At 47.7% G+C, this 12929-nt stretch overlaps 1 protein-coding gene across 1 annotated transcript; it reads right to left on the bottom strand.

Moving 5' to 3' along the window:
- Positions 1-496: 496 nt before the first annotated feature.
- nmnat2 (nicotinamide nucleotide adenylyltransferase 2) lies at positions 497-11277 on the bottom strand. The gene is made up of 11 exons (XM_070845575.1): positions 11155-11277; positions 6268-6356; positions 3993-4060; positions 3821-3899; positions 3446-3572; positions 3112-3192; positions 2775-2819; positions 2538-2614; positions 1295-1396; positions 1105-1172; positions 497-633 (listed from the first exon to the last, which is right to left on the bottom strand). The coding sequence occupies exons 1-11, from the start codon at positions 11237-11239 to the stop codon at positions 531-533; spliced, it is 924 nt and encodes a 307-aa protein (XP_070701676.1). The 5' UTR covers positions 11240-11277; the 3' UTR covers positions 497-530.
- Positions 11278-12929: the final 1652 nt, after the last annotated feature.

Here is a 12929-nt window from a genome sequence, read left to right as displayed (position 1 = left end):
AGAGACACTTTTTCATTTTGTTTTTAGAGTAAATTCTGAAAAAGTTTGTCAGGTTTTCTTAAACCCTTGGCGCCCAGAGGCCCGGTGACCCTGTCGCCTTTAGCTGAACGCCGTCCCCATAGAAGAAGAGTTGTCTTTTTCCCATCATCCATCGGTGCACTGAGCGTGTGCACCCCCGGTCTGATGAAGACAGAGAGCAAACAGAGGAGGAAACACTGCCTTCACCCCTGCAGTGGAAAATACATCAGTGACACCTCTGCAGCCCCTATTACCTCCTCTCCGACACCCCCGTCACATCCAAAAATACCCCCACCCCCCATGGTAAAGTCACATGACACAGACAGAAGGAGGGGCACTAATGCTCCTGTTTGAAAGCAACAGCTCAAAGAAGAGTATATGTTTGACACAGAAGACAGAGAAGGAAGTTTTAGTTTTTTTTATGGGGGGGGGGTTGTATTTATATAGCTTAGATGATGGTGGTTGTAGGTAGCCCCCCCCCTCCCTGTTCTCATGCGGGCAGGTCGTCGTCTCTATCCCGAGGCGTTGATGTACAGCTGACTCTGCAGGATGTAGTCGATGACGGGCTGACTCAGGTAGTCCACAACATGGCCGTCACCGTGCTGCAGGGCCAGCCTGACGGGGGGGGTGGGGGGGTGGGGGGGTGGGGGGGGCAACATTAGTACTGAGTACTAAACTCTTCATCACACAAAACACCAAGAAAGACAACAGCTTTGTTCTGTGGCACTGCATCTGTCCCATGAAGGGTTCTGTGGATGGAGAGATGTTCTGAAACATGTTGGTGTGGATGGAGAGATGTTCTGAAACATGTTGGTGTGGATGGAGAGATGTTCTGAAACATGTTGGTGTGGATGGAGAGATGTTCTGAAACATGTTGGTGTGGATGGAGAGATGTTCTGAAACATGTTGGTGTGGATGGAGAGATGTTCTAAAACATGTTGGTGTGGATGGAGAGATGTTCTAAAACATGTTGGTGTGGATGGAGAGATGTTCTGAAACATGTTGGTGTGGATGGAGAGATGTTTTTAGAAATGTGGACGTGGTTTAAAAGTAGTAACGTCAAAGCCTTCAGAGTTTAATGCCCACCTGCTCTTGGTTGAGCTGACGATGGACATGGGGTGGCTCATGGCATCTTTCACCACAGTGATGTTGTCCTGAAACAAGACGGCACAAAGAGCTCTAATGAGTCGGTAAAGGAGGACGTTTGTCTCACACACAGAGGAAATACTGACTGAGCATGTGCAGCCGGGTGTGAACGGCGGCGATGTGCTCTGACCTTGTACTTGCGGAGGATGGAGGAGTGATTCATGATCCTCTCTGTGTTGGCTCCATCACGGGGAACCACCACGATCCCAAAATCCCCCACGATCACTTCCATCTGGAAGCACAGAAACACGGCCATCAGGGGGCGCTACGCACCTGCCTGCAGGTTAAGGGTACCCACTCACACCTGCATTCATGACTCACGTTGGACCCAATCAGCCGTCTCATAGACTGTCCATGATTACGGCTGCTGATAAATCAGAAACTAGAGGGCCCACAGTAAAGGAGGCTATCATTCACTGGTACAAACATGTTTCCTTCACTGGTGAGCAAACAACAACCCCCCACCTCTCCCTACAAACTAACAATGATCAAATATATTCATGTCTAATTATGTGAGAATTAAAGCTGAGAAAACAACCCAACAACCCTCCTCCCTATAAATGTTGTTCAGCCACTGTCCTGCTCCCGTTGTGCTGCTGCACCTTTAGGTTTGTTCAGACTGATCATGAAGCACTTGTTCACCTTGTGTTGGTCGTACAGATGTGACAGCTGGAGCCATTGGACCGACTGTACGCACACGTGGAGAGCATCATGCGAGCTCAGGAGCTCCAGCTCTGTTGCTCTACATTTATGAGCTGGAGTCAGAAATAGTTTCCACTTTAGTGTCTTATGAATCCACCTGCGTCTTTACATTGACTTTACAGATTTAGCTTCTAACAGTCACCTTGTGTCCAGTCTGAACACGTTTCTTGCATTTTGCTTCATATATTACTCCTCTGTGACCAAGGTGGAGCTACAGGGGGTGTTATGCACCCCAGGATTAATTCTGGTTATTATTAGTTGGCATGTGTGATGTGTTGGCATCAGCTGAAAACTCTGAACCTGAGTATTTTAATCTTGTTGGGGAGGATGAGCAGATGTAACTCAGTAAGTTGTCTTTGAATTAAAAAGGTCTTAAACTGACTAGTTATTTTACTAATTGTATCATTTCTGTGATTCAAACCCTTGTATTCGTCATTGTGTCTTGCTAACAGCTAGCATGCATATTAGCACAGTGAAGAGCTTGTTAGCAGATGAATACTGCTGCATGCTACAGGGGGAAAGGCTTTGTTTCTGCAGAAGTTTCCTTTGTTAACATCGAAATGACCTGTCGGTTATTACGAGTTCAGAGGAAAGGAAAGAGCGGAGGGCAGGGCTACAGGTGTCGAGGGGGGGGCTACAGGTGGGTGGGGGCGGGGCTACAGTGTGCTTACATCACTGTCCTTCCACAGGCCAGGGATGCAGAAGGACTCCAGGAGATCACTGCCACACAGGAGCAAGATGCGTAACTCTACAGACGACAAACAGGCAGGAGGAAAGAGACACGTCCTCAGTAAACCACATGTTTACTGGATACGAACACACCAGAAGGAGTCCAGACACAGCAGGAAGGACACCAGAGGACACGACACAGAGTCTGCTCAGGTCCAGACCCTGAAGAGACCACTCACCGATCTCCTCGTATCTCATCACAGTCCCCAGGTTAGCGTTCTCATCTGACACAACGAAACAAAATACATGTGTAAGACAGTACATCGTCAGCATATACAATCATACAATATAGATTATGGAGTGTGAACTGTGCTTCCACAGTAAATAAATACTTTATTTATGTTTCTCTGCGAGTTATGTACCAATAAATTCAAGTACTTTTTAAAACTCACTTATCATTTCCTAACAGAATAAAGAAACAGGAGAGGCAGGGTGAACTGCAGATTATTAAAGTCCCTCCTCTTTGACAGTAATCGTTTCTCTACTCTGTTCAGTTTTACTGCTGCGCCTACTTACCGACGAAAGTGAAGCGCTCAATGTGAGGACGGACGCAGCAGATCTTCCCCAGGTTCTCACTGATCTTCCCCCACAGTTTGACTGAGCACAGAGACAGAAGAGTGAGTTCAGCCGACACCCGTTACATTCATGACCGAACATCAACTGGGCTGCCTGCTCACTAACCAATCAGAGTCTTCATGGAACAAACGTCACTTCTGGCTCCAAAAAAACAAAATGGTGACGCCTGTAAAGCCAAACTTGAGGCTTCAAAACTACCATCCACAAACCAACAGGAGGCCACGTCCACTTCCTATTTAACACGAAGCGAACACTGATGAGCATCAGGACTCACCGGCTGTGGGCTTGTGATTCATGGTGTTGTGGTTCTGGTAGATGGGCGGGGTCTGGTTCTGTGGCTGACCAATCACAGGAGTCGTGGACGGCGTGTTGACGTTGGACAGAATACAGCCGGTGACTCTCTGAGCAACAAACACATCAACAACTCAACACCTTTACTAGAGACGTAACATGGAGAAGCAAACCTGTAGTAGATTAGAAAGGACATCTTTACCATCCGAATGACAATCATATTATTTCTGTACTTGTAGTCACTGCACCTTCACTTCAGGCACTAACACTAATCAAAGCGTTCTGATTTCTCTGCTGCTGCAAAGTGAAAAAGTCTCTTAAAAGAGAGGTAAAGACGTTTTCCAGAGGATGTGCTTGCCTTCATCAGGTCGCGGTGATGCTCCAGCACGCTGCAGGTCGTCTGCCAGGTGTCCTGGTAACACTCCCAGGGGTCCACCCTGCACCAAAGCACACACACAAAACCCTGATTTCTACCACACACACACAAACACGGCACACGAGTCAGAGTAGGAGGGGCGGCGGCGTCTCACCTGATCCAATCAGAGGACTGGACGGCCATCTGACACATGGTGAGACGATGTCTGCTGGACACCAGACCCTGCAGACACACACAGACAGGAAGTGACCACAGCTGGACCCAAACCCTCAGCAAAGATCCTCTATAACTACAGATGTCCCACTACAGGCCGTCCAGTGGCCTAAAATGGTCTCCACTTCCTGTCTGCTGAGTGGGCGTGGTCTCCTGGTTGTGAATATTGTTGTGAACCCAAACCATCATCCTGTCCTAAACCTAACCAAACAGCAACCGACTCACAATGTTAACTACATGTTTGTCATTGTTACCAGGACGACAAAGGTCACCTGACTATTGCTACCATGACGACGAAGGTGGTTAGAAACGACCAAAGTTTATGTCGGCGACCTCTAGTGGACATAGTAATGATGATGGGAACAAAGGAGGAGGTCATGTGACGTCGTATAAAGAGCGACAGGCAGCAGGTCGGGGCAAACACGGGACCGTTCCTATGCTGTGTTGACTTATTTCAACTTGTGTCACGTATTTTCAACCAAACTGCAGCTGTTTCATGGTGTTCCCTCAGGATGTTCTAGCTTGTAGCAGGTCCCCATCGTTCCCTCAGGATGTTCTAGCTTGTAGCAGGTCCCCATCGTTCCCTCAGGATGTTCTAGCTTGTAGCAGGTCCCCATCGTTCCCTCAGGATGTTCTAGCTTGTAGCAGGTCCTCATCGTTCCCTCAGGATGTTCTAGCTTGTAGCAGGTCCCCATCGTTCCCTCAGGATGTTCTAGCTTGTAGCAGGTCCTCATCGTTCCCTCAGGATGTTCTAGCTTGTAGCAGGTCCTCATCGTTCCCTCAGGATGTTCTAGCTTGTAGCAGGTCCCCATCGTTCCCTCAGGATGTTCTAGCTTGTAGCAGGTCCTCATCGTTCCCTCAGGATGTTCTAGCTTGTAGCAGGTCCCCATTGTTCCCTCAGGATGTTCTAGCTTGTAGCAGGTCCTCATCGTTCCCTCAGGATGTTCTAGCTTGTAGCAGGTCCCCATCGTTCCTTCAGGATGTTCTAGCTTGTAGCAGGTCCCCATCGTTCCCTCAGCTGAAAACATTCAGCTCATATGTGGTTTTGCGAGTCGTTGGAAATCATCCTGTCTGTAGTTCTGTACGAGGACGTGTTGGTTCCTTGATAAAAAAGAAGCCTGTTCACATAAAAGCTTTGAGGCAGACGTTAACTACGACTCCCAGGGTGCATTTCACTAACAGAAACAGCCATCAGAGAGCTTCACAGTCTGCTCTACTCAGAAAACTGATTATATAATCTCCAGTTTACATTAGTTCACTTTTAGATACTGGATCACTTTGTTCACAGCTGCAACACTGCAGGGTCTCCTTCACCATGGCAACAGCAGCTGAGGCTCATGGGTACTGCAGTATTTTAATCTGTCCACCAAACTAACAAAAAAACTTGATTAGTCAGAAACAAAGTGTAAATAATTCAATCTGCAGTCTGGTTACATCATGCAGGAGGGAGCTGGTGTCTGTCTGTCCTTTGTTTTGGACTATTTAAAGTGATCAGACATTCTTTATACCACTACAAGTCAGGCATCCTGGTGTCTGAGTGACTGGTAGGTAGTAAAAGTGTTGGAACTGGTCCAGTAGATCACCTCAGCCAGCAGCCACCAAACGGGCTGCAATGGCTGCAACGTGATCCTTTGGGACAACTGCACCTGATCACAGTAGGTCCACTAAAAGAGCTTGTTTGATCCACTGACAGGCTCAGAGTGTTATTCTAAGTGTGTGACAGCATCATGGAAAGGATCCCTACAGAGAGAGACCTGGAAGATCCTTTTGGTTTAACCACAAACAGCCGTTACACATATTGTGAATTTCAAACCACCAAGGTCACACAACACCCAACACACTCACTGATGCCGTCGACAAGCAACATAAAGAGGTCTAAAAGTCTCCTTCGCTGTGGATAACCTCCAACATTACTAATCAGCTGGAGAGTTTAGCTGCAGGTAAAGTGAAATACTGTGAAAATCACATCTGCAATAAGCAGCAAAGACTCCTGCAACAGTGTTTCTATCTATTATTCATGCTGCGTGTTTCTTTAGAGGCAGAGCTAAAGTAGGACAAGAGCTTCATTAATTCCTGCAGGAAGCCGAGTGGAAAACAACAGCAGAGCTGCAGCTGCATCCACGACGCTGGTGGTGTGTGTGCTCCAGCACGTGAACCCCTCCCAGGCTGCTCACACACTGGGTCAACACTGTGGCTCTTCCACGATGGAGACTTACAGGTTTCCCGTAGGAGTCGTGCACCGGTGAGATGATCCCTCCGATCACGATGAAACGACCTGTTTTGTGCAGATATTCTCGAGCCTTTTCTGTAAAAACACACACAGACAAAGACAAAGCCGAGTGTGAGAGTGTGAAGCATGAAGACGACAGGGTGGACTGCTGTACTCTCAGGTACTTGTTTGCTACGATGTGCTCCTGTGCTCCTTCTTTGAGTTTGAGTGACACTCTCAGTTATTAGTTGTGTGTCTGATCCTGTGCTCCGCTGGTCGACAGTCTGTCACCTGCCCGCCTCATTTCCTCTTACTAAAACTCGTCTGTGTTTGGATCCTTCCTCTTTGCCATACCAGACAGCATACCACAGGTAATACTGTGTCCAGTATTCTGCTTCGTCTCATGCGAAGTGTGTGTTCCACGTGTTTCTCTGGGGTGGGGGTCACCTGGAGCTGAACCGAGCAGCTTCACACCTGAAGTGTGGGGCAGGAAACCCTCCGCTGTGTCTGCAGGCCGCCTCGCTGTCAGACGATAAACTAGTGACAGACGGTTCAGCTGCGTCTTATTTTGAAAACCCTGCTCCAGCCTTTCCCAACAAACGTTTCCTTAAACAAACTCTCCAAGCTGTAGAGCAGTTTGTTGCCGTGGAGACGATGATGCTATCGAGCTCTCTGAGCAGGAATGTGACTGATGGAGGGTTTTGTTTGAATTCTTCTCCACTACACACTGACACACTGACTAACTAGCACACACACACTATAGACCTCCACTACACACTGACACACTGACTAACTAACACACACACACACACACACACTATAGACCTCCACTACACACTGACACACTGACTGACTAACACACACACACACACACACTATAGACCTCCACTACACACTGACACACTGACTAACTAACACACACACACACACACACACTATAGACCTCCACTACACACTGACACACTGACTAACTAGCACACACACACACTATAGACCTCCACTACACACTGACACACTGACTAACTAACACACACACACACTATAGACCTCCACTACACACTGACACACTGACTAACTAACACACACACACTATAGACCTCCACTACACACTGACACACTGACTAACTAGCACACACACACACTATAGACCTCCACTACACACTGACACACTGACTGACTAACACACACACACACACACACTATAGACCTCCACTACACACTGACACACTGACTAACTAACACACACACACTATAGACCTCCACTACACACTGACACACTGACTAACTAGCACACACACACACTATAGACCTCCACTACACACTGACACACTGACTAACACACACACACACTATAGACCTCCACTACACACTGACACACTGACTAACTAGCACACACACACTATAGACCTCCACTACACACTGACACACTGACTAACTAGCACACACACACACACTATAGACCTCCACTACACACTGACACACTGACTAACTAGCACACACACACACTATAGACCTCCACTACACACTGACACACTGACTGACTAACACACACACACACACACACTATAGACCTCCACTACACACTGACACACTGACTAACTAACACACACACACTATAGACCTCCACTACACACTGACACACTGACTAACTAACACACACACACTATAGACCTCCACTACACACTGACACACTGACTAACTAGCACACACACACTATAGACCTCCACTACACACTGACACACTGACTAACTAACACACACACACTATAGACCTCCACTACACACTGACACACTGACTAACTAGCACACACACACTATAGACCTCCACTACACACTGACACACTGACTAACTAGTACACACACACACACACACACACACACACACTAATCTGAGTTTGAGCTTTGGATGGAGGTGAATAAAACTTAACCTGAGCGACGAGGTCATGTGATCAAAAGCACATGACCTGTCTGATGTCCGGTCACAGGTCAGGGTGCAGTGATCTCCAAACAGGAAGTCAGAGACGGTTTTTATTAGGATGTGTTCACCAGAATATGCTGTAAACATCATATCAGTTACTTCAGTCCAGTTTTCCACCGTCCTGCTTTAGGAAAGTCAAGGGAAGACGAGGGTTTAGTCTTCTGTAGTCTGGGGCGGCCCTCGATGATTAGTGGAGCTCCTAAAATGTTTACTGCTCACTATGCAAATGTGTCTTTGAAGGTGGAAACCTTGAACGACTGGGTTTTTTAATTGAGTGTGGATGGAGACACCGACATAAAGTGATGTGTGGAGCAGCTTAAATCCTCCTTGGCACTGATTCTCCAGGTTTCTGAGCTCAGCTGGAGCGATGAGGACTCCACTCCCCTCATTTGATGTTTATTAAAGTAATTCTGATTCTGATTCTGATCCCTACAGAGACACAGATCCTCTCAGTTTAACCACAAACAGCTGTTATATCACCTCTATACCCCCCCCCCCCCCCCCCCCCCCCCGTGAACTGTACAGTCTATTTAATTTCTTTTTGCACTGTTTCATCTTTGCACATTCTGTCTTTTTGCACCTTTTCGTTGTTTGCACTGTCCATGAGAGCTGCTGATTCTGATTCTGATTCTATATCACCAGACTCCATTGATAAAAACAGTATTTTTAGCTTGCAGAACGTGGGGGTAGCTGGTCTACTCACTTTGTCTGTTTGTGTTTGGATCTCAACCAACCCTTTAAAACACCAAAGTCACACAGTAACACAAACTCACTGGTGGGACTGAGCTGTCAATGGCAGACCAGCAGCTCCTGTGTTCTGCAAGGTAAAATTGTTGTTTTTATCAATGGAGTCTGGTGGCTTTGGAGCGAAATATATAAATATAGAGAAACAGGACCCGCAGTGAGAACACTGAAGTTCTCCTTTAATATCACTATATGAATTAGTGCGGCTTTAATGTCTTACTTTACTTCGGTCTTGAAATGAATATTTCCGTGAAGTAAAAGTCATGTTTTTAGCTTTGGGTGGTTATTAGTTCTCCTTCTCTAGCTGCACCTTCAGCTCAGGGGAAACGCTTCAGGAAGAAGAAAGGTTGCATGTGACATCGCCCAGAGGAAAACTCAGAGATGGAGGAGCTGCTGGTGAAAATAGGTCACGATAGGAACAACATGGCTGCTGTGCTGCTGCAGCATCAAACCATCCACATCAAAGAGAGGAGGAGGAGGAGGTCTGCTGTGAGCGCAGCAGGATTCTACAGCTGAAGTCCTGCTTCAGTATAGATCGCTTTGTTTCCAGCTCACTTCAGACATGTTGGATTTAAAGATGTCTCTGTTGTTTTGTCTCTGTGCTCTGAGGAGGCGCCGTGAGTCAGCTGGACAACATGTGACTGACACCGACATGAACTCTCCCCCACACCTGATTGGACAACACACGGTTAGCTGGCCTGTCATTGGTCTGTGCTTCTGATTCAAAATCAGTTCTCTGGTCCTCTGTGTCCATATCCTGGTGTCTGAGTGACTGGTAGGTAGTAAAAGTGTTGGAACTGGTCCAGTAGATCACCTCAGCCAGCAGACACCAAACGGGCTGCAATGGCTGCAACGTGATCCTTTGGGACAACTGCACCTGATCACAGTAGGTCCACTAAAAGAGCTTGTTTGATCCACTGACAGGCTCAGAGTGTTATTCTAAGTGTGTGACAGCATCATGGAAAGGATCCCTACAGAGAGAGACCTGGAAGATCCTTTTGGTTTAACCACAAACAGCACACACACCAGACTACATTCACTAAAACAGGGATTTTAGAGCTGCTGCCTCCATCAGTCAGATCCAAACTAACTCTTTAAAACACCAAAGTCCCACAACAACACAAACACACTGACTGATGGAGGCAGGTCTCTGCAGGGATCTTTTCCATGATGCTAGAAATGAACTCACAATTTGACAAAAGGACTGAATCAGTGTGTCTGCAGTGGGGGGTTAATGGTGTGGCTGTAAACATGTCTGAGCCTCCTCAGTGTTTGTTACCATCGCTTCTTGTAAACTGACTTTCATTTTCTCTCCAGTTTACTTTCAGTATCTTTATATTTTAAAGGGTTATTCCCCCCCCCCCCCCCCCCCCCCCCCCCCCCCCCCCCTAGAGTGACTGAGGCTGTTTAAAGGGACCTGTAATAACTTAGGAGCTCATGATCAGTGGGTTATCAGGGTACACCCCCTCAGGATGTACAGTCAGACTTGAGGCCCTTAAGTGTTCCAGCACTCAGCCCCCCCAAACAGAGCAGGTGACCTGTTATCACTGTGCATGAATTAGCCCCCAGTGGCTGAAGTGGGTCCCTGTCAGATAACAGAGGCACGTGATGCTTCAAGAAACATGAATAATTCACCCCCCCCCCCCCCCCCCCCCCCCCCACACACACACACACACACACACACACACACACAGCCCCCGACCCCCCCACCGGCCACCGAGCAAGGCACCACCCCATGCCCCCCCAGACTGCTGGCTGTGAAGCATGAAGCACCTCTGGAGGATCCCTCCGGAGGGGGGGGGGGCTATTTCTGGGCTGCGCCACAGCCGAGCGCGAGGCCTGCGGAGCATCAACACGGAACATTTCCGTGTTCTCCGTGTGAAAACGGGCCCAGCCTGCCCTGACCCCCCCCCCACCCTGCAGTCTGATCGAGTGATTGTTCTGTTTCTGTTTCTGTGTTCTTCAGTCCCCCGGATGTGGGGGCGTCGCCCATTTCAGCACCACCCTGCTGGACAGCGACCCCTCACTGCGCACCAAACCTCATTCAGATTTCTCCGGTTTTTAGCTCCGGCTGTTATTACTGAGCCTTCAGGTGCTCTTCATCATGTATAAACACAGCCGGCCCCCCCTCCGCCCCTCCGCCCCTCCACCCCCACACCGCGCAGATGCTCACCGAACATATGGATGTGTCCCTTGGTGATGGGGTTGAAGCTGCCGCAGGACAGCAGGATGACGTGGGTTTTAGCGGACTCCGTCATGGTGTCTGTCGGGCCTGTTTCCCCTGTGTCCCGGTCCGGTCCGGTCCGGGTCCCGTGAGCTTCTGTGTTCCTGAGCCGTCGGTTGTTTGTAGCAGGCAGAGCCGCAGAGAGAGAGGCGAGGAAGAGGAGGAGGAGGAGGAGGAGGAGGAGGGAGGGTGTCTGCAGCAGGAAGCGGCGTCAGTCTGTTAAAGAGACACTCACATCACCATCTTCATCATCTTCATCACCATCATCACCATCATCACCATCTTCATCATCTTCATCACCACCATCACCATCATCACCATCTTCATCATCTTCATCACCACCATCACCATCATCACCATCTTCATCACCACCATCACCATCTTCATCATTTTCATCACCATCTTCATCATCTTCATCATCATCATCATCATCATCATCATCACCATCATCACCACCATCATCACCATCTTCATCATCATCTTCATCATCATCATCACCATCATCACCACCATCACCACCATCACCATCATCACCATCTTCATCATCTTCATCACCACCATCACCATCATCACCATCTTCATCACCACCATCACCATCTTCATCATTTTCATCACCATCTTCATCATCTTCATCTTCATCATCATCATCATCATCATCATCACCATCATTACCATCTTCATCACCATCATCACATCATCATCATCATCATCATCATCACCTTCATCATCCAGGTGTTTCTACCACAGTAACTCTCCAGTAAAAGGTCGTCAGACTGCCAGAGTGTGTTTATTATTCTTTATTAGGATCAGGGTCAGAATCCAGATCAAATTCACAGTCAAGATCAAAATCAGAAAGTGGATTAGAATCAGAATCAGAATCAGGATGAGGATCCTGATCAGGATCAGGTTTAGGCTCAGGATCCTAGACCTCCTGGCCTTTCCTCCGGGACATTATGACCGTGTGAAGTAATGAGTAAAAACCTAAGAGTGAATCTTTAGAGGAGGGGTTTAGAGGAGAAGGAAATAAAGAGATCTTAGCCAGGATCTCTTTGGACTGAGCTCTGTAAAGGACCAGTCTGTAGGATTTGGTGGCGTCCAGTGGTGAGGCGTCAGGTCGCATCCAGCTGATCCCCAGATGATTACCGTGCATCATGGCGGTCTCTGTGGAACAGGACACACTCTCTAGTTTTTCCCCTAGGATTTTCCCAGGATGCCTAATGACCAGACCTGACCAATCACAGCCCCCCGTGCCAGACCCTAACCAATGAAGGGTCCCCATGTGACTAACTCTGACCAATCAATGGTTTGATGAGCGGGACCTTCCTTCACCTTCCTAGGAAAAACAACTGTGCTTCCTGCTTCCTGTGGAGATGTAAAGACTGAAAACACGTCGGCTCTTAGTTTCAGCTGATTAGTCATTAATCAGTTATTAATAATATAGTGTGTTTCTGCCAATAGAGCCTCCTGAATCCTACAGACTGCTCCTTTAAATCTCCCCCTGTATCAAACAGGAGTAATAAGCTCATGGAACATTATAGAACTGTCTGTATGTCCACTTTCATATTGTTCATATCTATTCTAATCAGCTCAGTCTGACCTGAATCTCCTTCAGCTATTATTTTCTTCTGGCTGATAATCCGTGAGAAAGTCAGAACTGCGTAGTTCCAGACATTATCAATATCATTATTATTATCAGGAGTAGTATCGATAATGTTGCCCCCCCC

This window comes from Pempheris klunzingeri, chromosome 15, assembly GCF_042242105.1.
Source record: "Pempheris klunzingeri isolate RE-2024b chromosome 15, fPemKlu1.hap1, whole genome shotgun sequence".
NCBI lineage: Eukaryota > Metazoa > Chordata > Actinopteri > Acropomatiformes > Pempheridae > Pempheris > Pempheris klunzingeri.
The sequence above is the reverse complement of the archived record's forward strand: the minus strand, read 5'-3'. Positions and strand labels throughout refer to the sequence as shown.

What these genes read in the sequence shown, in the direction of transcription:
- nmnat2 (XM_070845575.1), bottom strand. Translation starts at nt 11,239, where the DNA reads ATGACGGAGTCCGCTAAAACCCACGTCATCCTGCTGTCCTGCGGCAGC. An exon ending in CAGTCCTCTGATTGGATCAG is followed by an intron (nt 3,900 to 3,992) that starts GTGAGACGCCGC and finishes GCTTTGGTGCAG; the next exon opens with GGTGGACCCCTGGGAGTGTT. An exon ending in GCCTGTGGAAGGACAGTGAT is followed by an intron (nt 1,397 to 2,537) that starts GTAAGCACACTG and finishes CTGTGCTTCCAG; the next exon opens with ATGGAAGTGATCGTGGGGGA.